The sequence below is a fragment of the Coregonus lavaretus genome (genome assembly GCF_964263955.1).
Source record: "Coregonus lavaretus genome assembly, chromosome: 2".
Classification (NCBI taxonomy): domain Eukaryota; kingdom Metazoa; phylum Chordata; class Actinopteri; order Salmoniformes; family Salmonidae; genus Coregonus; species Coregonus lavaretus.
This window is the reverse complement of record NC_139989.1, coordinates 55,061,973-55,089,443: the sequence shown is the minus strand read 5'-3', so window position 1 is coordinate 55,089,443 and position 27,471 is coordinate 55,061,973. Positions and strand designations below refer to the sequence as shown.

At 45.7% G+C, this 27,471-nt stretch overlaps 1 protein-coding gene across 1 annotated transcript; it reads right to left on the bottom strand.

Moving 5' to 3' along the window:
- Nucleotides 1–4,125: 4,125 nt before the first annotated feature.
- Nucleotides 4,126–20,989, bottom strand: LOC311139708 (testis-expressed protein 2-like; the record flags this gene model as incomplete). Its single annotated transcript, XM_084174630.1, has 11 exons — nucleotides 4,126–4,281; nucleotides 4,852–4,972; nucleotides 5,579–5,788; nucleotides 6,313–6,420; nucleotides 9,360–9,480; nucleotides 14,088–14,187; nucleotides 14,429–14,584; nucleotides 15,315–15,532; nucleotides 15,796–16,150; nucleotides 16,669–16,869; nucleotides 19,283–20,989. The coding sequence occupies 11 exons, from the start codon at nucleotides 20,987–20,989 to the stop codon at nucleotides 4,126–4,128; spliced, it is 3,453 nt and encodes a 1,150-aa protein (XP_084030756.1).
- Between the last annotated feature and the right edge of the window lie 6,482 nt (nucleotides 20,990–27,471).

Genomic DNA, 27,471 nt, shown 5'->3' with positions numbered 1-27,471 from the left:
TGGTTATTCAAACTGCACTTCTGCCTCATACACACAGCTTTCCAACATACACAAACATTTGAACAAAGTTGTGGCAAACAAAACCCAAATGTCACCTGTAAACAAAGTAGTTATTCTTGGCAAATTTCATGAATCTGAAATGTCAACATCTACGCCAGTCATTGCAACTTGATATTTGAATTTGTTTTATATTTTTCATATGTACATAGACATACAGTGAAGTATTTCAAGACAGGAAATTAATAAATAAGAAAAGCGGTCATTGTATTTACTGAATGGCTCACGTTTCCATTGGCTCAGCGGTATGGCTGACATTAGTTATGGCCATTTGAATCACCAGCTACAGGCATCTAAACAACATGTTCAGAATCTGAGTGTGTGAAATATGTAATGTGTCGTAGCTGGCAAACGTGGACCTCCGGTCCCTTGGATGTTGCTGATCAGTCCCTTGGATGGATGTCTGACAATTAAGTAATATAGCGCAGTGGTGCTCCAAGGAGGAAAAACATAGCTTTGCCAGTAACTAAGCAAGCCTTGTCCAAACTAGAATGGACCACAGGGCAGGAGCCTATCTCTTGTTTCTGTATCGTGAGACTTACTGTACAAGTTCACCCCCTGAATAGGACACCAGATTTGCCAGTTGCTGGTACAAAAAAGGTTGAGAAGCAGTTTTAAAAAGAGGTGTGTGAAAGTGCTTCTTGGCCTAGAAGACCACAAGAGACAAATGCATTTGACCTCTGCATTTTAAAACAGTTGATAGAAAATTAACTCAGGAAATATCTCCTACCACTGCCAAAGTAATGACTAGATTCAATCAGATCAAGCGTTAACCAGCGATGGACTACACCAGGAAAAGCTGATGTTTTGGCGGTGTCTGAGGTGTAACTGCGTTGGAGCTGTCAAATCGGTGAGCAGCTGCTCTTGTGATCATTGTCACAAAGCCATGTCGTCCCACCCATTAGAAGTTTAGAAAGAGTAAAGTCTATAGAGATAATGACGCTCAAATTCAACATCATTAAATGAAATTATGAAGATTTCTATCAGCCTAATCAAGGTGTAGAAAATATCTCCCATTCCAGTGTTCAAACTTGTAAACGAGGCTGCATGAGATTTCTCTTAATGCGACCAATGGCAATGTCTGCTTTAGGTATAATTCCAGAAGCCGCTTTTGGATTTGACATCTCTAACACAGTTCCACTTCCGACACCGCCAAAACAACCGTTATGCGGATGTCGGCTAAAGCGGACCTAATTGAATCAAGCCCTAAGTCAGCAGTCTATTAGGCTCCTTTATATTTTAACCAGTTAGGGAACTGCCTGCTTTACATGTACAGGTACATTCATTAGTCCTTGTGTCTCCAGTCTACACACATCTATTTTGACATCATAGCTCTAAGACCATTGTGAATATACATAGATTTATGGTTGGTATTTGCACACCTTGTCAACAATGTGGTTTGACTTTGAGTCAGAATGGCTGAGGCAATGGTGGACAGAAGACACTGAAGGCCTTATGCGTTTGATGAAAGCTCCCAAGCTATACAGTCAGTAACTACCATATTTAGCCTACATCTGTGACCTACCCGGGCTAGAACCCCGGTTTCATACCCATGCCACAAGAGTGCGTGAGCATGCTGAGCTAAAGCTTAGACATTATCTTCAGGATCCAACACACATTTTCAGGCAAGGGTATTCATCCCAGGCTATTTAGTAACTACCACATGAGCCTGCCTTCTGCGGTATGAGTTCTTTTGGGGGTAGGATGGTGAGGGGTTTCAGCTGGTATTGTTGATCGATGCACAGTGGCATTGACCTGTTTGCATAAGGAATGCCACGCGATGGATGACACAGGCAGCAAAATGGAGGGAGAGGGGGCGGAGAGAGGGATATACTGTGTCTCACAATGCCCATACAGTGGGGGAAAAAAGTATTTAGTCAGGCCACCAATTGTGCAAGTTCTCCCACTTAAAAAGATGAGAGAGGCCTGTAATTTTCATCATAGGTACACGTCAACTATGACAGACAAATTGAGAATTTCTTTCTCCAGAAAATCACATTGTAGGATTTTTAATGAATTTATTTGCAAAATATGGTGGAAAATAAGTATTTGGTCACCTACAAACAAGCAAGATTTCTGGCTCTCACAGACCTGTAACTTCTTCTTTAAGAGGCTCCTCTGGCCTCCACTCGTTACCTGTATTAATGGCACCTGTTTGAACTTGTTATCAGTATAAAAGACACCTGTCCACAACCTCAAACAGTCACACTCCAAACTCCACTATGGCCAAGACCAAAGAGCTGTCAAAGGACACCAGAAACAAAATTGTAGACCTGCACCAGGCTGGGAAGACTGAATCTGCAATAGGTAAGCAGCTTGGTTTGAAGAAATCAACTGTGGGAGCAATTATTAGGAAATGGAAGACATACAAGACCACTGATAATCTCCCTCGATCTGGGGCTCCACGCAAGATCTCACCCCGTGGGGTCAAAATGATCACAAGAACGGTGAGCAAAAATCCCAGAACCACACGGGGGGACCTAGTGAATGACCTGCAGAGAGCTGGGACCAAAGTAACAAAGCCTACCATCAGTAACACACTATGCCGCCAGGGACTCAAATCCTGCAGTGCAAGACGTGTCCCCCTGCTTAAGCCAGTACAGACGTGTCCCCCTGCTTAAGCCAGTACATGTTCAGGCCCGTCTGAAGTTTGCTAGAGTGCATTTGGATGATCCAGAAGAGGATTGGGAGAATGTCATATGGTCAGATGAAACCAAAATAGAACTTTTTGGTAACAACTCAACTCGTCGTGTTTGGAGGACAAAGAATGCTGAGTTGCATCCAAAGAACACCATACCTACTGTGAAGCATGGGGGTGGAAACATCATGCTTTGGGGCTGTTTTTCTGCAAAGGGACCAGGACGACTGATCCGTGTAAAGGAAAGAATGAATGGGGCCATGTATCGTGAGATTTTGAGTGAAAACCTCCTTCCATCAGCAAGGGCATTGAAGATGAAACGTGGCTGGGTCTTTCAGCATGACAATGATCCCAAACACACCGCACGGGCAACGAAGGAGTGGCTTCGTAAGAAGCATTTCAAGGTCCTGGAGTGGCCTAGCCAGTCTCCAGATCTCAACCCCATAGAAAGTCTTTGGAGGGAGTTGAAAGTCTGTGTTGCCCAGCGACAGCCCCAAAACATCACTGCTCTAGAGGAGATCTGCATGGAGGAATGGGCCAAAATACCAGCAACAGTGTGTGAAAACCTTGTGAAGACTTACAGAAAACGTTTGAACTTTGACCTGTGTCATTGCCAACAAAGGGTATATAACAAAGTATTGAGAAACTTTTGTTATTGACCAAATACTTATTTTCCACCATAATTTGCAAATAAATTCAATGTGATTTTCTGGAATTTTTTTTCTCATTTTGTCTGTCATAGTTGATGTGTACCTATGATGAAAATTACAGGCCTCTCTCATCTTTTTAAGTGGGAGAACTTGCACAATTGGTGGCTGACTAAATACTTTTTTTCCCCCACTGTAAGTGTATTAGATGATGAAGCATATGACAAATCACACACACACAGCATTCTCTCTATGAGCATCTACACCCATCCTTTTTTCATGGGTTTTGGGTCCGAAACTCAATTGAAAAAGAAATGCAGGGCATATCAATGACTCAGATTACTACACACACATTTCATGTTCGTCTATGATGTTTGGTGCAGCTGCTGTACATCACAGGTAGTGTGGTTCTTCAGTTTACACTGCACTGCAATTTGTCTGACCACACACACTTATAATCCAAATGGTCTGTCTGTCTCCAGGTGAATCCATGTCCATGACCTGTCTGATTGACACCATCTTCGGATTAATATTCCCTCAAACCAATGATGCAGTATGTCCCAACCAAGTGAGAAGTAAGCAGGTTGTCTCTCTCTCCATCTCGCTCTGTCTCTTTTCACTTCCTGGTAGAGTAGCCACAGTCTGGAGTGGCTGTGGCATTGGCCCACTGTCCTGAGGGGAGGACAGTAAACCCCGCCCACCGCGGCGTTGGCACCAGTGGTTACAGGGATGGCCAATGACTTATCCTTAGCAACACCCTGGAAACGGAGAGTCTTGTTGTCTTCACATGTCGAAGAGCTCAGGCTCCGAGAGGTCTGGGTCCCTCAAGGCATCGGTTGTAGTTGTCACAGTAACCAGGTTGGTGTTGGAACGGGTGTCCATGGCAGAGTGCATGATGGGTAGCCAGAGGTCGTCCATGTTTGGCATCACAAATATTTTCTGTGAGAACAAAAACGAGAACTTGAGTAACTAAGGTGTAAAACGGAAAACACTTAAAGCTAAAGGGGTGCTAAGAATATTTTATTGCATTTATGATAAGCCTTTTGTCTGTGCACGTTTGAGTTGTAGGAGCAGCCTGATCATTAGATTAAGACAGAGAGCCACATCACACTGTCTTTGAAGTACAGCTTGGTGGGCTGCTGTAAATACATAACGCACCACTTTTCTGTTGTCCCATTCCCATCATTGTCTAACACTGGGAAGACATTCACTTTGTTGACAAGGGAAGAGATGCAAAGCTAAGAGAAATGCAAAGCTTTCGACACATACTGAACTAAAAAGTTACATTAATGTGATGATATGATTAATCAAATTGTATTAACAAATAGTTAGGGGGGGCTTAGATCTTTCTGACCAGGAAAGACTATAGAGCCCAGAGATGTTCCCAGGCAGATCCCGTGTTCAGGAAAAACTCAGTGAAATCTCCTGGATTTCAGATCACACACTACAATTATTACATAATCCAAGTAGAGAGACGTTATTGCTCTACTCTCCCTGGTCTCAGTTTACCTGAAACTCCTGATCCAGTTTCTTCTCGATCCAGTCGGTGACGTGGGCCAGCGTGACCTCCCTCTCACCCAGCTTGGGCCGGGCTTTCAGCTCCAAGTGGGGGGGACTCCTGAAGCCATACCTGGAGGGGGAAGGTTTACTCTGTTACACCCATTGGCTTACTGTATACTAATATCCTGGGGAAGGTTTCTCTTACACCCATTGAACTAGTAAGCTACTAGTCTAGTCTTCCTGAAAGTAAGTCAAAGTAAGTAAAAACAGCTCACTTAAAATAAAATGTTTGAAATCTTGAATATATTTTTCATAATTAAAAGTTAAATAAATATAAAATACATTTTGGTGGCAAATAATGCTTTGACTCCTCTACTTCATTCATATGACCAGCAGAGGACATGTGGGCTACTGTGTCAACAAGCCAGGCTAAGGCCTGCTGTATCTCTATAGCTGAATAACCTGAATATTCATACTGGATATTCAATATTCAGACCTTACCCCTGGAGTGGAACGTACCAAATTCTGTCTGCGGGGGGAGGTGATATGTATACTGTATGAGGGTGATGGGGTGCACCATGTCCTGTGGGTGGGGGGAGGTGCTATGTATACTTTGTGAAGGTGCCGGGGCGTTCCATATCCTAATAGTGGGGGGAGGTGGTATGTAACTGTATGAAGGTATTGGGACGTACCATTATCCTGTCAGTGGGGGGAGGTGGGCATGGACGGAACGTACCATATCCTGTCGGTGGGTGGGGGTGGTATGTTGACGGCCAGCGTCCCGCGGCACTCCAGCACCTCCACGGTGAGCAGCAGGGGCGTGTTGGACACCTCCTCGATCTTCTTCTTGATGAACTCTGTCTCCGTGGCCTTCTGGAAGTACTTGGACTTGGCGATCTTGTCCACAAACCGCATGATCTTACTGGGCCGGTGGCCTCCGACGAAACTGTGAGGGAGGAGGAAGAGGAGGAAATGGAGGAATAGGAGGAGGGGGAAATGAGGAGGGAGAAGGAGAGAGGACAAAGAGCAGGAGAAGGAGATGAGAATGAGGGAGAGGAGGAGAAGGAAGGATAAAGGGAAGTGAAGGAGGTGAATGAGGTGTCGGAAAAGGAAGAGGAGGGAGTGAGTCAACATCATCAGTTATTCATTAGTCTCTCTCTCCTCCCACGATTCAAGGCAGTGAGTGGGTACATTCTGTCACTCTGGGCCGGAAAGCAGCTCCTGCCTGTATCTGTTTGTGGTACTTAGGACAATACCTTAAAACGGGCTGTAAAATAAAGTGTAACCGACAATTGCTGCACAATTATTAGCCTACATAATTGACTGCGTTCTCTGTAGCTTCTTCATTGTAATATTCTAACAGAGATGCAATTCACCAATTAGTTCTATAAAGAGTCTCTAAAGTCGATAAAAACACACTAATGGAAACAGAGAGACAGACACAGTCTGATGCTAATGATGTTCTCTCACCCCTCCGCCCCCAGCATGTCCATGGGGATTTCTGGGGGATCCTCTTCATCAGACGATCCAGCACTGGAGGACTCTTCATCACTGTCCGCCAGGCAGTAGGCCCGAGGTCTGGGCCTGCACAGACACATAAAACATGAGAACAAAGGTAATGAGTATTAGTCAGCTTTAAGAAATGGAAGTGGAAAACAGATGAAAATGAGGAGGAACATTTGTCTATTGTTATTGGGGAGCGGTGTTGGCAGCATTCGTGCCTAGGAAGCCCTCAGCAAATCCAGTTTGGACACAGCAGCTCGTTCAAATTGGTCAAAGTTGAGGTATTGACAGTCATTCAGTCCTGAACGGGGACTAACATTTAACATTTACCCAAGACTAAAGCCTAAACGACTCCCATGTGGTACAGCATGAGCAGTCATGTTTCTGCTCACAAGGCCATCCCCACTGTTTGCAGAGGGATTTTCTTTGCTTTTCATCAAACCAAGTACACTCAGAAGAGCATTTGCTAAGCAGCTCAAAGACGATCAACAAATCCCCTAATAAGAACGATCCCTCAGAGGCCTCGGCTGGGAAATAGCCTGGTCCCACATCTGTAGTGCTGTCTTGCCAATTCCTATGGTCATTTGCAAGCCATAGGACAGTGGTCACCACCTATAGGCCTACCACTGGCCAATCAGATAGCTCAGATCACTGTGTCTGCACAGTTTCCTCGAGCCATAGACTGTAAAAATAAGCCTTGAACACACAGCAAAGTTGATACTGTGAGATTTCAAAAGGTTTAAAACCATGACTAGAGAGAGTGTCAACAAATACAGCAAAGAGCTGCTGTTTTTATGAGTAAGTTCATGTTTAAGTTGTTATTCAGCATTGTCAACACTTTAACCAATAAAATCTTTGTCCTCCCTACTTCAACTTATGCTACAACTAGCATTGCAGCTGCATTGAAGCCTATAGCAAAGTGTTCCGATAAGCTTGCATTGTTATTATTAGCGGCTTGTGTCTTTTATATCTAGGAATATTTCACTTTCTCTGGTCATAGGAGTAACAACAAATTGGTGCATGAGGCAGAAATAATGCAATGTGACTTGAGTTTCGCCATCAGCTGGAAGACTGTGTCCCCTTTTCTCAGCGGCAGGAGGGAGAGCGGAGAGACGGTGAATCAGGTAAGAGGCAGCTTCACCGCTGCTCCCTTCCTCCCCTCAGTCTGACCATCAGATGCAGGCCATCAGTCCAGTAAAACATTATGCTCACTCAGCTGTGCCTTACAAGTAATACAACAAATGATCTATTACCAGTGTGATCATATACCAGAGAAAGTGATCTTTACTCAGAAAAGGTTGGTGACCACTGCCATAGAAGATGGCAAGACAGCCCAAACAAATCTGGGACCAGGTGACTTCCCTGCCGAGGCATCTAAAGGATCGATTGGCTTGCAGGGAAGCTGATTCCATGAGACAAAAGAGGGTGAAATATGAAAAGGAAAAAAAGAGGGATGATTTCAGTACACCAGGCAGAAAGAAAGCTTTCCCAAACTCACCAGCAATAAGACACATCCACAGAGGTCAGAGGTAGAGTCCAGAGAGAGAGGGAATAAAGGAAAGCAAGAAGGAAGGAGAGAAAAAGAGACAAATGTGACAGTTAACAATGTCTCTCATTCAAACCCAGTGTTTTCAATCCTGCTCATGTGGTGCAGGTTTTTGGTGCAGCCCAGCACTAACACACCTGTTGTTGAATCATGTGTGTTAGTGTTGGGCTGGAACAAAATCCTGCAAATCCTATGAGTCCCCATGACCAGCATAAAACAACACTGAACAAACCCTATCAATAGTAATTCAGCTATCAGCACATGCTCAGTGCTCTGTGCTGACAAAGCCATGCTGTTGATCCTACATTTACAACTAAAAATGTTACTTCTCATTATCCCCTCCCAGCCTCCACTAATTGACTAATTGCATTATTGTTGGAAGTCAAACAAAACACTTTGACAGTTCCAGATAAACTCAGGCAGTGAATGGAGCCATTAAGTATTTAGAAAAGGTGTTGCTAAACCACTCTGTTCAGTATCATACATCCTTAATGGCACTAATTTGTCATATGTGATTGCCTACATAACCAAAGACAATGCACATACTTTAATGTACTATATAAGTAGGTACTTGATTTTAAGATTTGATAATATCTCCTTGAGTGCTCTTTTTTAACCACATACAGTATGTAAATATAACATATTATATTCAGTCTATCTCTATGTCCTTAACCCTCTCTCCTCTGCTCCCCAAGCCCCTCTCCCTCCTCCATACTCACCCCTCTCTCCCCTGCTCCCCCAGCCCCTCTCCCTCCTCCATACTCACCCCTCTTTCTCTGCTCCCCCAGCCCCTCTCCCTCCTCCATACTCACCCCTCTTTCTCTTGCTCCCCCAGCCCCTCTCCCTCCTCCATACTCACCCCTCTTTCCCCTGCTCCCCCAGCCCCTCTCCCTCCTCCATACTCACCCCTCTTTCCCCTGCTCCCCCAGCCCCTCTCCCTCCTCCATACTCACCCCTCTTTCCCCTGCTCCCCCAGCCCCTCTCCCTCCTCCATACTCACCCCTCTTTCCCCTGCTCCCCCAGCCCCTCTCCCTCCTCCATACTCACCCCTCTTTTATCTGCTCCCCCAGCCCCTCTCCCTCCTCCATACTCACCCCTCTTTCCCCTGCTCCCCAGCCCCTCTCCCTCCTCCATACTCACCCCTCTTTCCCCTGCTCCCCCAGCCCCTCTCCCTCCTCCATACTCACCCCTCTTTCCCCTGCTCCCCAGCCCCTCTCCCTCCTCCATACTCACCCCTCTTTCCCCTGCTCCCCCAGCCCCTCTCCCTCCTCCATACTCACCCCTCTTTCCCCTGCTCCCCCAGCCCCTCTCCCTCCTCCATACTCACCCCTCTTTCCCCTGCTCCCCCAGCCCCTCTCCCTCCTCCATACTCACCCCTCTTTCCCCTGCTCCCCCAGCCCCTCTCCCTCCTCCATACTCACCCCTCTTTCCCCTGCTCCCCCAGCCCCTCTCCCTCCTCCATACTCACCCCTCTTTCCCCTGCTCCCCCAGCCCCTCTCCCTCCTTCCCCAGACGGGCCAAGTTCATCTTGGTCTCCAGGGTCATGATGAAGGAACCAGCATAGGACACCTCCAGATCAAACCACAGACCTAGAAAGAGGAGGGAGAGAGAGAGAGGGGGATAAAAGAGGGATGGTAAATCATTACTAACATACCATCGTTGGCACGACAATAGTAGAATAATGATGCACAACTGTTTTCACACTTCCTTGCAATGAAAACGTTCTCCACCGTTGAGGACAAACTACACACCCATATCGGATTAGTTACTACAAAAGCACAAAACTGTATAGCTAATGCTGACGGTATATAAAAGCTCTTGGTCCTATGTGTAAGTGGATGAGTCACTCACCCACTGTGAGCCTGAGGCAAAGAGCAGTAAGAGCTCCCTTAGCTTTATCCCACCTAGACTACTGCCCAGTTATATGGTCAAGTACTGCAAAGAAGAACAAAGGCAAATGACAGTTGGCCCAGAACAGAGCAGCACGGCTGGCCCTTAAATGCACACGGAGGGACAGTATCAATAACCTGCATGTCAATCTCTCCTGGCTCAAAGTAGAGGAGAGATTGACTGCATCACTACTTGTCTTTGTGAGAGGTATTGACATGTTGAAAGCACCAAACTGTCTGTTCAAACGGCTAACACACAGCTCAGACACCCATACATACCCCACAAGACATGCCACCAGGGGTCTTTTCACAGTCCCCAAGTCCAGAACAGACTCTGGGAAATGCACAGTACTACATAGAGCCATGACAACATGAAACTCTTCCACATCAAGTAACTCAAGCAAGCAGTAAAATCAGATTGAAAAAAACAGATAAAACAACAACTCATGGCACAATGCGGACTGTGAAGAGACACACATATACACACAAACATGCATACGCACACACACTCTACACACACACAAACACAATGCAATGTTGTGGTATTGTGGATTTTATATTGTAAATTTTGTATAATAGAGTAATAATGTCTTGTATGATGTAATGTGTTATTGATGAAGTAGGCTGTTGTTGTGTTTTGCTGTGATGTAATTGTTTTAACACTGTTTGGACCCCAGGAAGAGTAGCTGCTAATGGTGATCCTAATAAATACTCTCAATATCTCTCTCTCACACTGGTTACAATTTTGTAATGGACCGTATACGACGCTCCGTCGCTCTGTTTCGTGAAGTGTGTAGCGGCCTTAAGCAGCATCACCTCTGCCTTTGGGGCACTCTGCTCACTAGCAGCCCCTGGTGGGAGCACACATGAACAACAACTTGAATACTAAGCTCTTATGTTATTCACTGTTTGATGTAATTTCATGATAAATAATTCAGCGTTGTTTGCTTTGGCCCTGTATTAGTACTATTGTAAAACTCTGTTAAACATTGCATGTCTCTAAAGAACAACCACCTCTGTAGCTCAGCTGGTAGAGCACGGCGCTTGTAACGCCAAGGTAGTGGGTTCAATCCCCGGGACCACCCATACACGAAAAATGTATGCACGCATGACTGTAAGTCGCTTTGGATAAAAGCGTCTGCTAAATGGCATATTATTATTATTATTAACAAATGTGAACAAATGCTAATGTTGTTTTTGTGGACTAACCAGGGGTTCCCCACCTGACTCCTAATTGCAGTGAAGCCACATGCTGTGTCCGACTGGCAGGAAGTGGAATGATCCTCTAGTAAACACACCAAAAGGTCAACTCTAGGGCAGCCTCTCCTCTGATTGGCTCAGAAGCTGGCAAACTCACCAGGCTTCTTCCTGGTTTCGGGTGGGAAAGCTCAGAACCCTGTGTTTTTTTTTGGTGTATATGTGTGTGTGTATATGTGTGTGTGTGTGTGTGTGTGTGTGTGTGAATGTATGTATGTGTGCACACAAGTGAAAACCAGCTCTTCAGTCATATCACGTCTCTCTATATGGGGAGGAAATATCAACCTGTTCCTTAGTAAGAGACTTTTACTCTTCATCTCTTGCTCTCCAAATCCTCTCTATCCCACACAATGAAAGTGGAGAGGGATTACTGTGACTAACTCTCTGGAAACTCTTCAAATGATAACAGTTATAAAGCCCTTAACTTATATTGGCTTCATCATCCAGACTCCTGGAATAGAGGAGCACAGAGCTGCTGAGCAGTAATCCCCATTGGGCTCATTATGTGCAAGCATCAGCTGGTAATGCCTGAGGGGAAAGCCCATGGGAGCTGTGTTGTGTAGGACAATGTGCAATAAATCACTCTCTGGACTGAGGAGCTCAAGGGAAAGGGGGATACCTAGTCAGTTGCACAACTGAATGCATTCAACCAAAATGTGTCTTCCGCATTTAACCCAACCCCTCTGAATCAGAGAGGTGCGGGGGTCTACCTTATCGACATCATCGGCGCCCGGGGAGCAGTTGTTGTTGGGGGTTAACTGCCTTGCCCAAGGGCATTCAAACCAGCGACCTTTCAGTTACTGACCCAACGCTCTTAACCACTAGGCTACCTGCCGCTTCTACTGTAGCAAGACAGCAGAGCAGTATTTCCCAAACTCGGTCATGGGGCCCCCCCTGATTATTTGAATCAGCTGTGTAGTGCTAGGGCACCCCTTGGGGTCCCCAGGAACGAGGTTGGGAAACGCTGCAGTACAGGCTTAGGAGTTTAACCATTCACCTTGAATTGAATATGGAAAGCTTCCCAAATTCCAGACTGTAGCTTTCAATGCAACCATTTTTATCTCAATATCAAATCATTTCTGGGTAACAATTAAGTACCTTACTGTGATTGTTTTCAATTAAAATTGTCCCCCCAAAAAAAGCTTTTTAGCAAAAAACTATTTCTCAAGCAATGATTTTGCTAGGACTGTCTGGGAGTGGTCTGAGTGGGGAGGGGGAAACTGAAAACTAGCTGGTATTGGCAGAGAGGTTTAGAACTATCTTTGTTATTGGTCTATTAAAACATATACCACCTGTTGATGTCACCAGGTAAGCCAAAACTCCACCCATTACAGTGTTAGTTTCATCATCTATATGATACAAAACAGAGGAAAAAACTGCATTTTGACTGCACTGAGCCTTTAAAGAGAAGTGAACCGTTAAAGTGAGACAGTGAGACATTCAAGCTTAGCACTGAAAGGTTTTTCAGGTAAAACATGAAAAACTGAGCTAAAATTTCAGTTGGCGTGGTAACCCCACACCCACACACTCCCAACTGTATCCCCTACATCAGAATATAGTTAAATGGCTGGATCAATATGACCTCCCACTCTCCTCACTAGCCTCCCACTTCTCCCCCTCATCCCCTCCCAAAGTCAGACATATCAATGCAGGAATTAATGTGCCTTGCTCTCAGAGTCGTGGGCTGTATTCACATTCTCAGTTGGAGTGCTGATCTAGGATCAGTTTTGCCTTTAGGATCCTAATGAAAAACATATACAGTGCCGTGAAAAAGTATTTTCCCCCTGTGCATATTTTTTTATACTAAATGTTATCAGATCTTCAACCAAAACAACAATGACTTATTTCATTCATTTCATAACCAAAGTTATGCAACACCCAATGCCAAGACATAATGGGACCCATCTCGTCCAAAAAGTTGACGCAAGTTTGCCAAAAAGCACCAGGAAGCACCTGGATGATCATCAAGACTCTTGGAAGAATGTTCTATGGACAGATTAGTCAAAAGTATAACTTTTTGGACGACATGGGTCTCATTATGCCTTGCGAAAACCAAACACTGCATTCCACAGTAAGAACCTTATACCAACGGTCAAGCATGGTGGCGGTACTGTGGTGGTTTAGAGATGCTTTGCTGCCTCAGGACCTGGATGACTTACCTTAATCGAAGGAACCATGAATTCTGCTGTGTATCAGAGAATTCTACTGGAGAATGTCAGACCATCCGTCTGTGAGCTGAAGCTGAAGCGCATCTGGGTCATGCAGCAAGACAATGATCCACAACACACAATAAAGTCTACTGGAAAATAGCTAAAAAGCAACACATTTTAAGTTAATGGCCTCGTCAAAGTCCAGACCTAATCCCAATTGAGATGTGGCAGGACTTGAAATGAGCAGTGCATGCTTGAAAACCCACAAATGTCGCTGAGTTAAAGCAGTTCTGCATGGAAGAGTGGGCCAAAATTCCTCCACAGTGACGTGAGAGACTGATCAACAACTACAGGAAGCATTTGGTTGGAGTCATTGCAGCTAAAGGTGGCACAACCAGTTATTGAGTGTAAGGGGGCAATTACTTTTTCCACATATGGGGCATTGAGTGTTGCATAACTTTGTTTATTAAATAAATGAAATAAGTATGTAATTGTTGTGTTATTTGTTCACTCAGGTTCCCTTTATCTAATATTAGGTTTTGGTTGAAGATCTGGTAACATTTTGTATAAAACATATGCAAAAGTAGAGAAAATTAGAAAGGGGGAAAATACTTTTTCACAGCACTGTATGGACAGGGAAGACCTGATCCTAGACGTTTTATGAAAACAGCCACAGGGGTAGAGAGTCCTTGTGCTGGGCAGACAGAGTGAGTCACAGTGTAATAGACAGAGAGGATGTGGATGTGAAGTTTAATTACTCTGGTCAATAGAGGCAGGAGTATGTGGAGACTGAGACGAAAGGGAGAAGAGAGGGGGAGAGAGAGGAGATGAAAGGAGGAGGGAGAGGAGAAAAGATAGAGAGGGAGAAAAGAAAGCAGAGAGAGAGAGAGAGAGTCCTACCTTGGTGGTCCACGGAGGGCTTGGAGGCATGGAGGATCTTGGGAATGGAGAAGCCCATGTCCAGCGCTGTCAGAACCAGCTCATTCATAAAGTACGGCAGCTGTAACACACATGACATTTACACTTGAGGACAGTGTCCCTTTTTACAAGTGTGTTTTCTCTGAGTTACATGTCATTTCCCTCTCATGTGTTGAGAAGTAAGCGAGGGGAAGACGGGAGGAGAGGACGCATGGAATTTAAAAAGGACTATCGACAAAGAGCTCTCTGGGACAAAGACAGATAAGAGGAATTTACACGCTGACTGTATGTGGAGGCAGAGGAGATAGGATGCCAGTACTCACCCTGATCTTACTGAGCTTCATCTGGATCTTCTTGGAGACCATGTCAGCCCAGTACTTCTCCCCCAGGAAGTCCCAGAACACCCGGCCTATCAGGGCGTTCACCCACGCCTCTGGCACCGTCCCTTGCCCCGGCCGCTCGCACGGGCTGCTGGGTAACTGAGAAGAACAAGGTGGGAGTAACAGGTAGTGAGACAAATGTAGTAAACATACATACGTACAACAAACACAATTTCATTGAATGCACAGAGATGAGATCCTGAGGCCCATTGTCTTGCCATTCATCCGCCGCCATCACCTCATGTTTCAGCATGATAATGCACAGCCCCATGTCGCAAGGATCTGTACACAATTCCTGGAAGCTGAAAATGTTCCAGTTCTTCCATGGTCTGTATACTCACCAGACATTTCACCCATTGAGCATGTTTGGGATGCTCTGGATCGACATGTACAACAGCGTGTTCGAGTTCCAGCCAATATCCAGCAACTTCGCACAGCCATTGAAGAGGAATAGGACAACATTCCACAGGCCACAATCAACAACCTGATCAACTCTATGCAAAGGAGATGCGTCGCGCTGCATGATCCATGCCCCTACTTTTTATTTTAAAGGTATCTGTGACCAACAGATGCATATCTGTATTCCCAGTTATGTGAAATCCATAGATTAGGACCTAATTTATTTATTTAAACTGACTGATTTCCTTATTTGAACTGTAACTCTTTCAAATTGTTGCATGTTGCTTAGTATAGTTGTATATTGTTACATGCTATTACATGGCCACACTAGCTACACGTCTACATGGCTATCTGATCAGCCTGTGTCAACATGGTCACCCCCATAGAATTACATAAAAAAGATCTCTGTGGTCTCCCTCATCAGCCCTACCTTCTTGGTGGCTCCAGGGCTGCCCTCTTGGCTGTGGGCGGGGCTGCTGGCAGGGGGGCTGTCCAGCGGGGGCAGGGGGGTGACGTACTTGGCCATGTAGACGTTGTAGTCCAGCAGCATCTTCTGCCTGACCCCTCCAGCCAGGGAAGGGTCCTTCTGACTGGGCTCGTCCATGAGGCTGCTGCTCCTGCTCTCTGCCTCCAGTCTGTGAGACCAGTCTGTCAGGCAACGACAACCAGACCTGGGTTCAAATTCTATTGGAAATCATTTCACATATGTTAACGTCTAGCTAACGTCTCCCTGTCTGTAATCCTCTTAGAATTAGGGTTAGGGTTAGAATTAGGGTTAAGGTTAGGGGTTAATACTTAGGGTTAGGTGTTAGGGAAAATAGGATTTAGAATGGGAATCAATTGTTGGTCCCCAAAAAGTCTTCACAAGTATAGCTGTGTGTGTGTGTGTGTTGATTTGAATGTTCCCTCACCGCCCACTGGACGCTCACTGGACATTTTATTAGCCTCGGACTTCAGTCTGGATGCCACCAGAATCCTCCTGAACCATTCTTCCTTCTCCCGACCCGTCCTTCCGAACAGGAACAGGGTCAGATCTCGCTCCCCTGGGGGTTTCCTGGGCTCCTCTCCACCCCCAGCTCCTCCTGGACCCTCCAGCTTCTCCCCCTTCTCCCCCACCTCGGCCGGCTTCTCCTCCCCAGGCTCGGTCCTCTCTACCTGGGCCTGGGCCTTGGACATGAAGTCCTCCTGCTTGGCCAGCTCGATACAGATTGGGTACTTCTTGTTCCACACACGCTTCCTGGCCAGGCTCTGGGGCACAAGGTGGATCTGGGGACACATTTGGATGTTACACGCTACATGAACCGCTTGGTCTAAAAATACTAGGCTGACTGGACAGATACAGGTATTTCTATCACTTGTGAGGAAGGCCCACTTTAATGTCTGTGTGCCCAAACACACACAGACATACACAAATGTGCACCACATACGGTATGAAAGTGATGCGTCTGTTTCTAGGAAGTAGCCTTTTAGTTTAGCTTTTTGAATGGAAAAAACATATCACAATGGTCTTCAGCACACAAACTTCAGAAGTAAATTCATCCACAAACACAAAATTAATTTTCTATATATCTTAAATGACCGCATTTTCACTGAGTTTATGATATAATTGTCAAGCCCATTCAAAAGATTAGGGGACAGGACCCAGAAGTATGACGTAGGACGATGTCACTTGTACATCGTATTCCCTTTCCCTCCCTCTCTCGGTCTTAGACACACACACAAAATCACGCATCCCTCCTTAAACGACCATACAACACGTTCCACACACAGACAGACACACACACCTTGCTGTCGGTGAGGTCATAGATCTTCTGGCTGATGTAGGTGACGTCAGGTTTGGGCTCGTTGTGCGTGGCCCGCCGGGCGATGTTGCGGTTGGGTTTGGACAGGCGCAGGGTGGAGCCCTCCAGACGTACATACACAGAGTGGGTCAGAGTGGCATGGTACATCTCTAGGTCATAGCTGTACATCTGGTTCATCCAGCCCTGTTAATGGGGACAATACACATTGTTAACTCTCAGACTGACGCATGGAACAACATGGAGACTAATAAATATGTATGCATGACACGCACAAACACACACACACACACACACACACACACACACTAATTGGGGAGTGTGATGGGCTGCAATACAACCACATAATCACACGGTCTCCAACATTTAGCTGATACCCCTGGTCCATACTAACTTCCTAGTGAGAGAATCATCCAGACCATGTTGATATGTGGAGCTAGTATCAAAACATGGCTTCATCTAAACAACAACAACGGTCTGTTCAGTTCTCTTCAAAGACTGGGAGACGTTACATCATGAATTACATCATACTGAGCAGAAGGGCATGATGACATCATAGTGTGACTGTGGGTGAGAGCTGCACCATATGACCCTTCCTTTAGCCGGCTATATTGTGTTGTTCCACAGGCGCTTTGTTGTGCTATGTTCCGCGTGACCAGAGAGCCTCTCTCTAGTACAGCTGTTGCCAGAGGCTATTGAGCTCATGTGCCCACACAGATTCAAACACACACAGGTTCAAACACACACAAGTACACACACACACTCAAATAAGAACACACACACACACACGCACAAGCTTACATAACCGCTGGCCAACCGCTAAGCGTGTCTCCTCTGTTTCAGTTTCCAGCACATTGACTGGGTTAAAAGGAGAACGTTTGACAAATCAACAGACCATTTAATCTGTGAGGTTGTTTCAGGGCAAACCCCAGAGTAGCTGGAGAGAATGCTATTCAGCCTCAGTATGTTGTTAGACAGCCCAATGAGGACGTTAGATTAGAGGAGTCATTTAGCAGACACTCTTATCCAGAGTCTTATTACAGTAGTGAGTGCATACATTTTCATACTGGTCCCCTGTGGGAATCAAACCCACAACCCTGGTGTTGCAAGCACCATGCTGAGCCACACCGGACTTTGATGTATTTCTCATCCAGCCAATGTTTTTCTATCCCACTGGGAAGCCACCATGGTGAATGCTGCATGAGCATTCAGTAGAGGTTGTACATCCCAATATTTAAGCCAGTGTAATGTTTAATGGTGTAATAACTCAAGCCCACTGAAAAGTACTCGTGTGGATATTAGGATTCATGGAAGGAAGATAATTGTTACCTTGGCAACCATGCTTTTTAGCCATTGAAGAGAGGGAAGAAGAAGGATATCTACAGACAGATACTGAGTTGCTTCCTGTCCTATCTGATAAACTGAGCAGCCATCAGGTTTTAGTCCTGAGCTTTAATGACAAACAGAGAGGCGATATGGAGAATTGGTTAGCGTCCCAAATGGCAACCTAATCCCTATATAGTGCACTACTTTTAACCAGAGCCCTATTGGCCCTGGTCAAAAGTAGTGCACTAAATAGGGAACAGGGTGCCATTTGGGACGTAACCTTGAAGATCCTCCCTACTCTCTCTGAGTCCCACTGGGGAAAAGCCAGCCATGTATCAGCTGTTTATCTTGTAGACGCTATCAGCAACATGTGCTCAGCTTGCTAACTCAATAGAAGCTACAGGCTATCTGTCCACAGTGATGACAGGTACTACTAGGGGAAAGACATGGCCCATCTAAGATGTCAGGCTATCTGTCCACAGTGATGACAGGTACTACTAGGGGAAGGACATGGCCCATCTAAGATGTCAGGCTATCTGTCCACAGTGATGACAGGTATTACTAGGGGAAGGACATGGCCCATCTAAGATGTCAGGCTATCTGTCCACAGTGATGACAGGTATTACTAGGGGAAGGACATGGCCCATCTAAGATGTCAGGCTCTCTGTCCACAGTGATGACAGGTATTACTAGGGGAAGGACATAGCCTGACATCTTAGATGGGCCATGTCCTTCCCCTAGTAATACCTGTCATCACTGTGGACAGAGAGCCTGACATCTTAGATGGGCCATGTCCTTCCCCTAGTAATACCTGTCATCACTGTGGACAGATAGCCTGACATCTTAGATGGGCCATCTGTCCACAGTGATGACAGGTACTACTAGGGGAAGGACATGGCCTATCTAAGATGTCAGGATCCTCTTTATGTGATCTGCCTTATACCTTGGTTGTTGCACAACAGAAAAGTATGCCTACGCATGACAATATCTTTATTGTTGCATTTATAAATATATTAGCTATCATCTTGGGTAGAAAGCTTTCTATGTCATAACCTTACACAAAAAAATACAGGGATAGGATGTTAAACGTAAGACAGTGTTCAGTCACCAACTCTGGTTCTGGAGAGTTGCAGGTTGAGCCGGATTTTGTTCCAGTCTAATACTAATGCACCCTTTACAGTTTTTTGCTTTACAATTGCTTTGGCACTAATTTCAGATGTAAGTAGTCCAATTTCTAAATACTTAGCACTAAACTGCTAACACAGTGACCTACCTTAAAGATTCCAGGTTCTTTGATATCCAGCTGGGCCACGTTCCACTGCTCCCCCCTTCGTCTGCCCTGCCTGGTCCCACTGCAGCTGGAGACCTTCGGAGCCGACAGCCACAGCACCAGTACAGCCAGCATGAACCCTGCCGCCACCCCCTGCACCACCGCACACAAATAGGGCGGCAGGGGGAGGACCAGGTAACTGTAGACTAGACACATGAGGAAGAGGAGGCCAGTGATGGGAACGTTTGTTAAGTCTTCCTCCTCTTCGTCGGACTCGGCTTCACTGCAGACACCCGTGCTGCCTGTTTGGATCTGCAGGGACCCGGGCCGCTCCCCGTCCGGTGTCTCAGTGTCAGTACAGAGCTCAAAGTCTTCACTGTAGAGCTCAAAGAACTCCTCGTCCTCCAGGCGGACCAGGGCCGACATTGAGCAGTGACCCAGGGCGAGGGAGGAGGACCTGGGGAGAGGAGGAGGGGAGGAGACCCTGGAGGTCCTGGAGGTCTTGGCTGGAGGAGAGGAGAAGACAGAGTCTGCTGGGGCTTCACCAGTAGGGGTCTCCTCTTCCCCCTCCTCCTCTCCGTCAGAGTCGCCTCCCTCCTCCTCTTTGATGCTGTAGTTGTCGTTGCTCTCTGCGTGCCCATTGAGGCCTGCCAGGTTGGTGAGCTCCGTGGCGCTGAGGGAGAGGGATTTGGAGCAGTGGGTAGCGGAGGTACCCCCTCCTGTACCCACTCCCTCGGCCCCGCCTCCAGCCTCGTCGCCCATGAACTTACTGAACAACTGCATTGGCTCGCACATGACCTCTGACAAACGCCTCCTAGTATCCTCGATCCTGGCCTCCATCTCTTGCACCTTGAAGAAACACCTCCCGTCGGCCGGGCTGGTGAGGGGGGAGGAGGGGGCCGTCTTGGAGTCACCACCCCCAGACGCGGTGGAGCCCCTCGGCTGGCCCAACTGCTTGAAGAGCAGCAGGTTGTTGACGCGGGAGTCTGGAGGTGGGCGCTGCTGGGGGAGAGATGGTTGTGAGGGCGCCTCCTGGTGGTCGGGCCTGGTATTGTCTGTGGAGAGAGACTTGACGAACGTCTTCATCAGGTGGTGGCGGTGCCGCCCGGCAGAAGAAGGAGAGGCAACCATCATTTCATTGGACAGGGACCTGAGGCTGAGGAAAGGCTTGGAGGGCAGGGCTGCGGAGCGAGAGGGGGAGGAGGTGGTGGAGGAGGAGGTGGTGGCAGTGGGAGGGATCGTGGGTCTTGTGTGATTGGAGGGCCAGGAGGAGCAAGCAGGGGGGGACTCGAGGGTGGGGTGGGTGGAGGAGGGGAGGATGGGCAGGGCTGGGCTGTGGGGTAGAGTGGTAGAGGACACATTAATGGTAGTGGTGGTCTCAATCCCTCCAGCCTCAAACAGTAGCTCCTCGCTGGCTTCCAAGGCCGTCACGATGCCCTGGTCCTCAGTCCTCCCCTCCATCCCACCCAGCCCTTCTGACCCCTCTCCTGGGGAGGATGATGACACAGACGCCCCAAACCCATACAGCTCCTCGTCCTCATCCTCCTCTTTTCCCAGGGCGGAGAAGTGGATGGTGATGGTGTCTCGGGAGAGGGAGCGCTGCACCTGCAGCTTGGGGCCGGGGGGCAGGCGTGAGGGCGTGGAGGAGGAGGGGGTACTGTCAGCAGCATGGCTGTCCTTCCTGCTGCTGTTGCTGCCCTGGCTGGTCATGACCACACTCCACAGGGCTCACAGCCTGGAGAGGGGGAGAGAGAGGGGGAGAGAGAGGGAGAGAGAGAGGGAAAGAGAGAGAGGGATGAGGGAGAGAGAATGAGGGGTGAGGGAGAGACAGGGACAGAGAGAGAGAGCGAGAAAGAAAGAGAGATCAAGAGAGAGAAAGAGAGATAGAGAGAGAAAGAAAGAAAAATATGGGTTCAAAGCTAGAATCCTTAGTTGCTACATCCATTTTGGACCATTGATTCTTGAAGAATATAACTTATAAATGCCCCATGAGCTCAACTGTCGTACCCCATCAGAACCAAAAATATAAGCATTTTTTACTCTGAAGTTTGTAAACAATATAAATGTTTATAAAACTGTATAGCCTCAAAACATGGTTAAAACTATCATTTTTATATTATGGATGGTCATTCCTTGCATCCACAACCCAGTCTATGAATTTGAGAGTGCTTACATTTCTCCAGGCTCATCCCTCAGCGTTTTACCAAAACACTATGTTATTGTTTCAATTAAGGATTCTAGCTTTAATTGAGGCACCATGTTCACGCTGCTCGTTCATGCTGCTCGTTCTATGGGTAAGCGAATGCTCCTACCACTGTCTCTCCCAAGCACCACATACTGCTTGTATCCACAGCACTAACTTACTCGATTAGTAAAGTGCAGCCAGGATCCATATAGTGACCAAGTTCTCTGCTTTTTCTATGTTTATCATCCTGATGCATGTGTGATCAAGCTTGTTTTGGGGCTTTGGTGTGGGTTGTGTTTGCAAACTCATTTTAGCTCACAACAAGCTTGTAGCATGGCTAATACTATACAGAAAAACGCAGCAAAGCTCAATGCGGAAGACGAGTACGTATCAAGCACTACACTCCATGAACTACTCGATCAACAAAAATAGTTCTATAAAGATTTAATAGATCTGCAGGAAAATAACGTTCAATCCTTCCTGCAACTCTTTATGGATTCTACCAACAAAAGGGTTGATGATCTGTTTAAGGCTGTAATGGAATTTAAACAGTTTGGAATTTACGCAGTCGGAGGTGGAGGACCTAAAGGGTGCGGATGTCACCAGCCAGACCGCATTCAAAACCATGTCTGAGGATTTTGCAATTTTCCAAATAACACTTGACAAGCACTCTTCCAAAACGATACTACCTCGAAAACCAATCGAGGCACAATAACATTTGAATCGATGGAATTGAAGACATAAAGACTGAAAGTTGGCATGACACAGAAGTCAAGGCCAAGACACTCCTGGCAGATCAACTCAAACTGGACCCTAAACTCATGGAGATGGAGAGGGCGCATTGGAATGCCCTTTCTTCCCCGATGGATTCTGCAAATTACAAAAACTTTAAGAAAACATTACTCACCTACTTTGGATATGCCAAAAAATATATTTTACTAATAAATTCCAAGAATCCTTAAATAATATAAAGTAAACTTGGAAAATCCTCAATCAACTGTTGAATAAGAAAAAGGCATCTACAACCATCCCATCTCAATTTATTGTTGGAAATAAGACCTCATGTGAATTTAATAACTATTTTGTGAATGTGGGTTCTCTCTATCAAAGAAAATTGAGAAAACTGATGCAATCCCTTGGATTACATTAAGGGACATTTCCCTTCTCTGTTTCAGTTTGATCCTCCTGATGTGATGGAGGTGATGGAGGTAATTCGTAACTTAAAGATATCAGCAGAAGGTCATGATGAGATTGGTGCCTCTTTAGTGAAATCAGTGTCTTCCTCGATTACTGAGCCTGTAACGTATATATCTTCATCAAATCTATGCAAATTGGTATTGTTCCTAAAGATTTGAAAATTGCCAAAGTTATCCCCCTCTATAAATCTGGGGATCCAATATCTTTTACAAATTATCGCCCAATATCTGTCACGCCCTGGCTCTGGGGACTCTTAAATGTTGAGCCAGGGTGTGGACTTGTTATGTTTAGTTTTCTATGGGTTTTGTTCTAGATCGTTTATTTCTATGTTGGCCAGGGTGGTTCCCAATCAGAGACAGCTGTAGCTCGTTGTCTCTGATTGGGGCCCATACTTAGGCAGCCTGTTTTCACTAGTCATTTGTGGGATCTTGTTCCGTAAGGTTTTGTGTATAACCTAGGACTTCACGTATCGTTTCGTTTGATGTTTTGGTTCGTTGAGTACACAAATAAAGTATGTACACTTATCACGCTGCGCCTTGGTCCGCTTCATCTGTCGACGATCGTGACAATATCTGTACTACCATCTTTTTTTAAATCCTAGAAAATGTGGTGTATTAGAGAATCAGCACTGTATCCTATATGAGCACCAATATGGTTTTCATGAAAACTACTCCACAGATATGGCTCTTTGGAAAATATTTACAGCCCTGGACAACAATGAATATGCTCATGGCATCTTTTTAGATTTATCCAAAGATTTTGACATGGTTGATCACGAAATATTACTTTCTAAATTGCATTATTACGGTTTTCATGATTATACATATAATTGGCTATATAGTCAAATCAAATCAAATCAAATTGTATTGGTCACATGCGCCGAATACAACAGGTGCAGACATTACAGTGAAACGCTTACTTACAGCCCTTAACCAACAGTGCATTTATTTTAAACAAAAAAAGTAAGAATAAAACAACAACAAAAAAAAGTGTTGAGAAAAAAAAAGAGCAGAAGTAAAATAAAGTGACAGTAGGGAGGCTATATATACAGGGGGGTACCGTTGCAGAGTCAATGTGCGGGGGCACCGGCTAGTTGAGGTAGTTGAGGTAATATGTACATGTGGGTAGAGTTAAAGTGACTATGCATAAATACTTAACAGAGTAGCAGCAGCGTAAAAAGGATGGGGTGGGGGGGCAGTGCAAATAGTCCGGGTAGCCATGATTAGCTGTTCAGGAGTCTTATGGCTTGGGGGTAGAAGCTGTTGAGAAGTCTTTTGGACCTAGACTTGGCACTCCGGTACCGCTTGCCGTGCGGTAGCAGAGAGAACAGTCTATGACTAGGGTGGCTGGAGTCTTTGACAATTTTGAGGGCCTTCCTCTGACACCGCCTGGTATAGAGGTCCTGGATGGCAGGAAGCTGTGCCCCAGTGATGTACTGGGCCGTACGCACTACCCTCTGTAGTGCCTTGCGGTCGGAGGCCAAGCAGTTGCCATACCAGGCGGTGATGCAACCAGTCAGGATGCTCTCGATGGTGCAGCTGTAGAATTTTTTGAGGATCTGAGGACCCATGCCAAATCTTTTTAGTCTCCTGAGGGGGAATAGGCTTTGTCGTGCCCTCTTCACGACTGTCTTGGTGTGTTTGGACCATGATAGTTCGTTGGTGATGTGGACACCAAGGAACTTGAAGCTCTCAACCTGTTCCACTACAGCCCCGTCGATGAGAATGGGGGCGTGCTCAGTCCTATTTTTTTTCCTGTAGTCCACAATCATCTCCTTTGTCTTGGTCACGTTGAGGGAGAGGTTGTTGTCCTGGCACCACACGGCCAGATCTCTGACCTCCTCCCTATAGGCTGTCTCATCGTTGTCGGTGATCAGGCCTACCACTGTTGTGTCGTCGGCAAACTTAATGATGGTGTTGGAGTCGTGCCTGGCCATGCAGTCATGGGTGAACAGAGAGTACAGGAGGGGACTGAGCACGCACCCCTGAGGGGCCCCCGTGTTGAGGATCAGTGTGGCAGATGTGTTGTTACCTACCCTTACCACCTGGGGGCGGCCCGTCAGGAAGTCCAGGATCCAGTTGCAGAGGGAGGTGTTTAGTCCCAGGATCCTTAGCTTAGTGATGAGCTTAGAGGGCACTATGGTGTTGAATGCTGAGCTGTAGTCAATGAATAGCATTCTCACGTAGGTGTTCCTCTTGTCCAGGTGGGAAAGGGCAGTGTGGAGTGCGATAGAGATTGCATCATCTGTGGATCTGTTGGGGCGGTATGCAAATTGGAGTGGGTCTAGGGTTTCTGGGATAATGGTGTTGATGTGAGCCATGACCAGCCTTTCAAAGCACTTCATGGCTACAGACGTCAGTGCTACGGGTCGGTAGTCATTTAGGCAGGTTATCTTAGAGTCCTTGGGCACGGGGACTATGGTGGTCTGCTTGAAACATGTTGGTATTACAGACTCAGTCAGGGACATGTTGAAAATGTCAGTGAAGACACTTGCCAGTTGGTCAGCACATGCTCAGAGTACACGTCCTGGTAATCCGTCTGGCCCTGCGGCCTTGTGAATGTTGACCTGCTTAAAAGTCTTACTCGGCTACGGAGAGCATGATCACATAGTCATCCGGAACAGCTGGTGCTCTCATGCATGCTTCAGTGTTGCTTGCCTCGAAGCGAGCATAGAAGTGGTTTAGCTCGTCTGGTAGGCTTGTGTCACTGGGCAGCTCGCGGCTGTGCTTCCCTTTGTAGTCTGTAATAGTTTTCAAGCCCTGCCACATCCGACGAGCGTCAGAGCCAGTGTAGTATGATTCAATCTTAGACCTGTATTGACTCTTTGCCTGTTTGATGGTTCGTCGGAGGTTATAGCGGGATTTCTTATAAGCGTCCGGGTTAGAGTCCCGTTCCTTGAAAGCGGCAGCTCTACCCTTTAGCTCAGTGCGGATGTTTCCTGTAATCCATGGCTTCTGGTTGGGGTATGTACGTACGGTCACTGTGGGGACGACATCATCGATGCACTTATTGATGAAGCCAGTGACTGATGTGGTGTACTCCTTATGTACTAGTTATGGTTATGATAGAGAACAATTTGTTTATGCAAACTGCTGTGCATCTACCAGGGCCAAGATATCCTGTGGTGTGCCACAGGGTTCGATAATTGGACCTTTGTTATTCCTAATCTATATCAATGACCTTGCTGCTGTGTCTTCTACCGTACTTCCCATTCTCTTTGCTGATGATACCAATTGGATTTGATCACACAATAATTTTGATTCACTAATTAATGAAGCCAACTCAGGCATGGCAACATTTTCTGAATGGTTCCAGATAAACAAATTATCTTGAAATATTTTTTTAAAAATCTAACTTTATTGTATTCACTAGTAAGAATAAGAAATATTGTTTAAAAAAAATGTTTAAAAAAAGATTACAAAAAAAAGACAATCTCAATTGGTGGGAAACAAATGAAACAAGTCACATCCACTAGATTCCTCTGAGTTTTAATTGATGAAAAGTTATCCTGGAAAGATCATTTTCAATTTGTCTGCTGCAAAGTGATGAAATCTGTTGGTATCATCAGAAAGATTAGTGGTTTGGTTCATCGGGCTTGCTTCCTAACTCTATACTATAGCTTAAATTTACCCATATCTCATTTACTGTAATATTGTCTGGGCCAGTAGATATGCCTCCTACCTACACAAATGACTCATCATACAAAAGACATCTGCAAGACTAGCCACCTCCTCTAATTACCTGGCTCCATCTGCACCTTTGTTTAAGACACTCAATATCTTGTCTATTTACGACATTAATGTAAGCCAATCATGCACTTTCATCTACAAATACTCATACCTCCCAGACAGTTTACCTAAACCCTTCAATGGATTCTTCCAGGTTAATTCTGAAATCCATCTATAAAACACAAGACACTGCGATAACCTTCACCCTCTCTACTGCCGCACCTCACATAGTCAATTCTCTATCAGATACAGAGGTACCATCCTCTGGAATTCTTATCTTCACATTGCCAAAATATCATCATCCCTCAATAACTTCAAGTGAAGATCTGGGGTCAGCTTGATGAACCAAACTACCCAGTAGTAGACTAGGGGTCAGGGGTCAGCCTGATGAACCAAACTACCCAATATTCCCCTCCATGTAGCCTAACTCTCACACACACACATACATTTAAACAAAACAAATATATATTACTTTTTTTATTGATTACTGATCAATTCATTTATACATATATAATTAGTAGGTTTTGTTATCTGTTTTAACACATTTTTGTATTTATGTATTATATTTTGTTTCTTTGTGGTGTGGTTTTCATATAAGCCCTTGGGCTTCCAACCTCACCTGCACACCGTTTTTATTTTTTATTTTTTTCTCTGTCTTGTTTTCTTTGGTGCAAATAAAGAATAAAGAATAAATCCCTCAACAACAGGAAGAATTCATAATGGTTATTACAGAACACAAACAACACTGTACACGCATGCACACACAAACACACAAACTGTAATTACATACAAAATGGGACGTGCTGTGAGCCCCGGCTGGTAGTTCAGTAACAAGCCAGTCATTGTTTTTCCCCACCAAGGCAGAACCACAGACAATAATCAGTGAGTGATTTCCTAAATTAGGCGTGGCGTTGTTATTGACTTATTCTAGCTGTTTATTCTTGTCCATTGTATAATTATCTGGGTAGCCATATTAGACACATGCACGGCTGCACACACACACACACACACACACACACACACACACACACACGAGAGGAGGCGGGTGAGGGGAGGACGGCTCATAATAATGGCTGGAATGG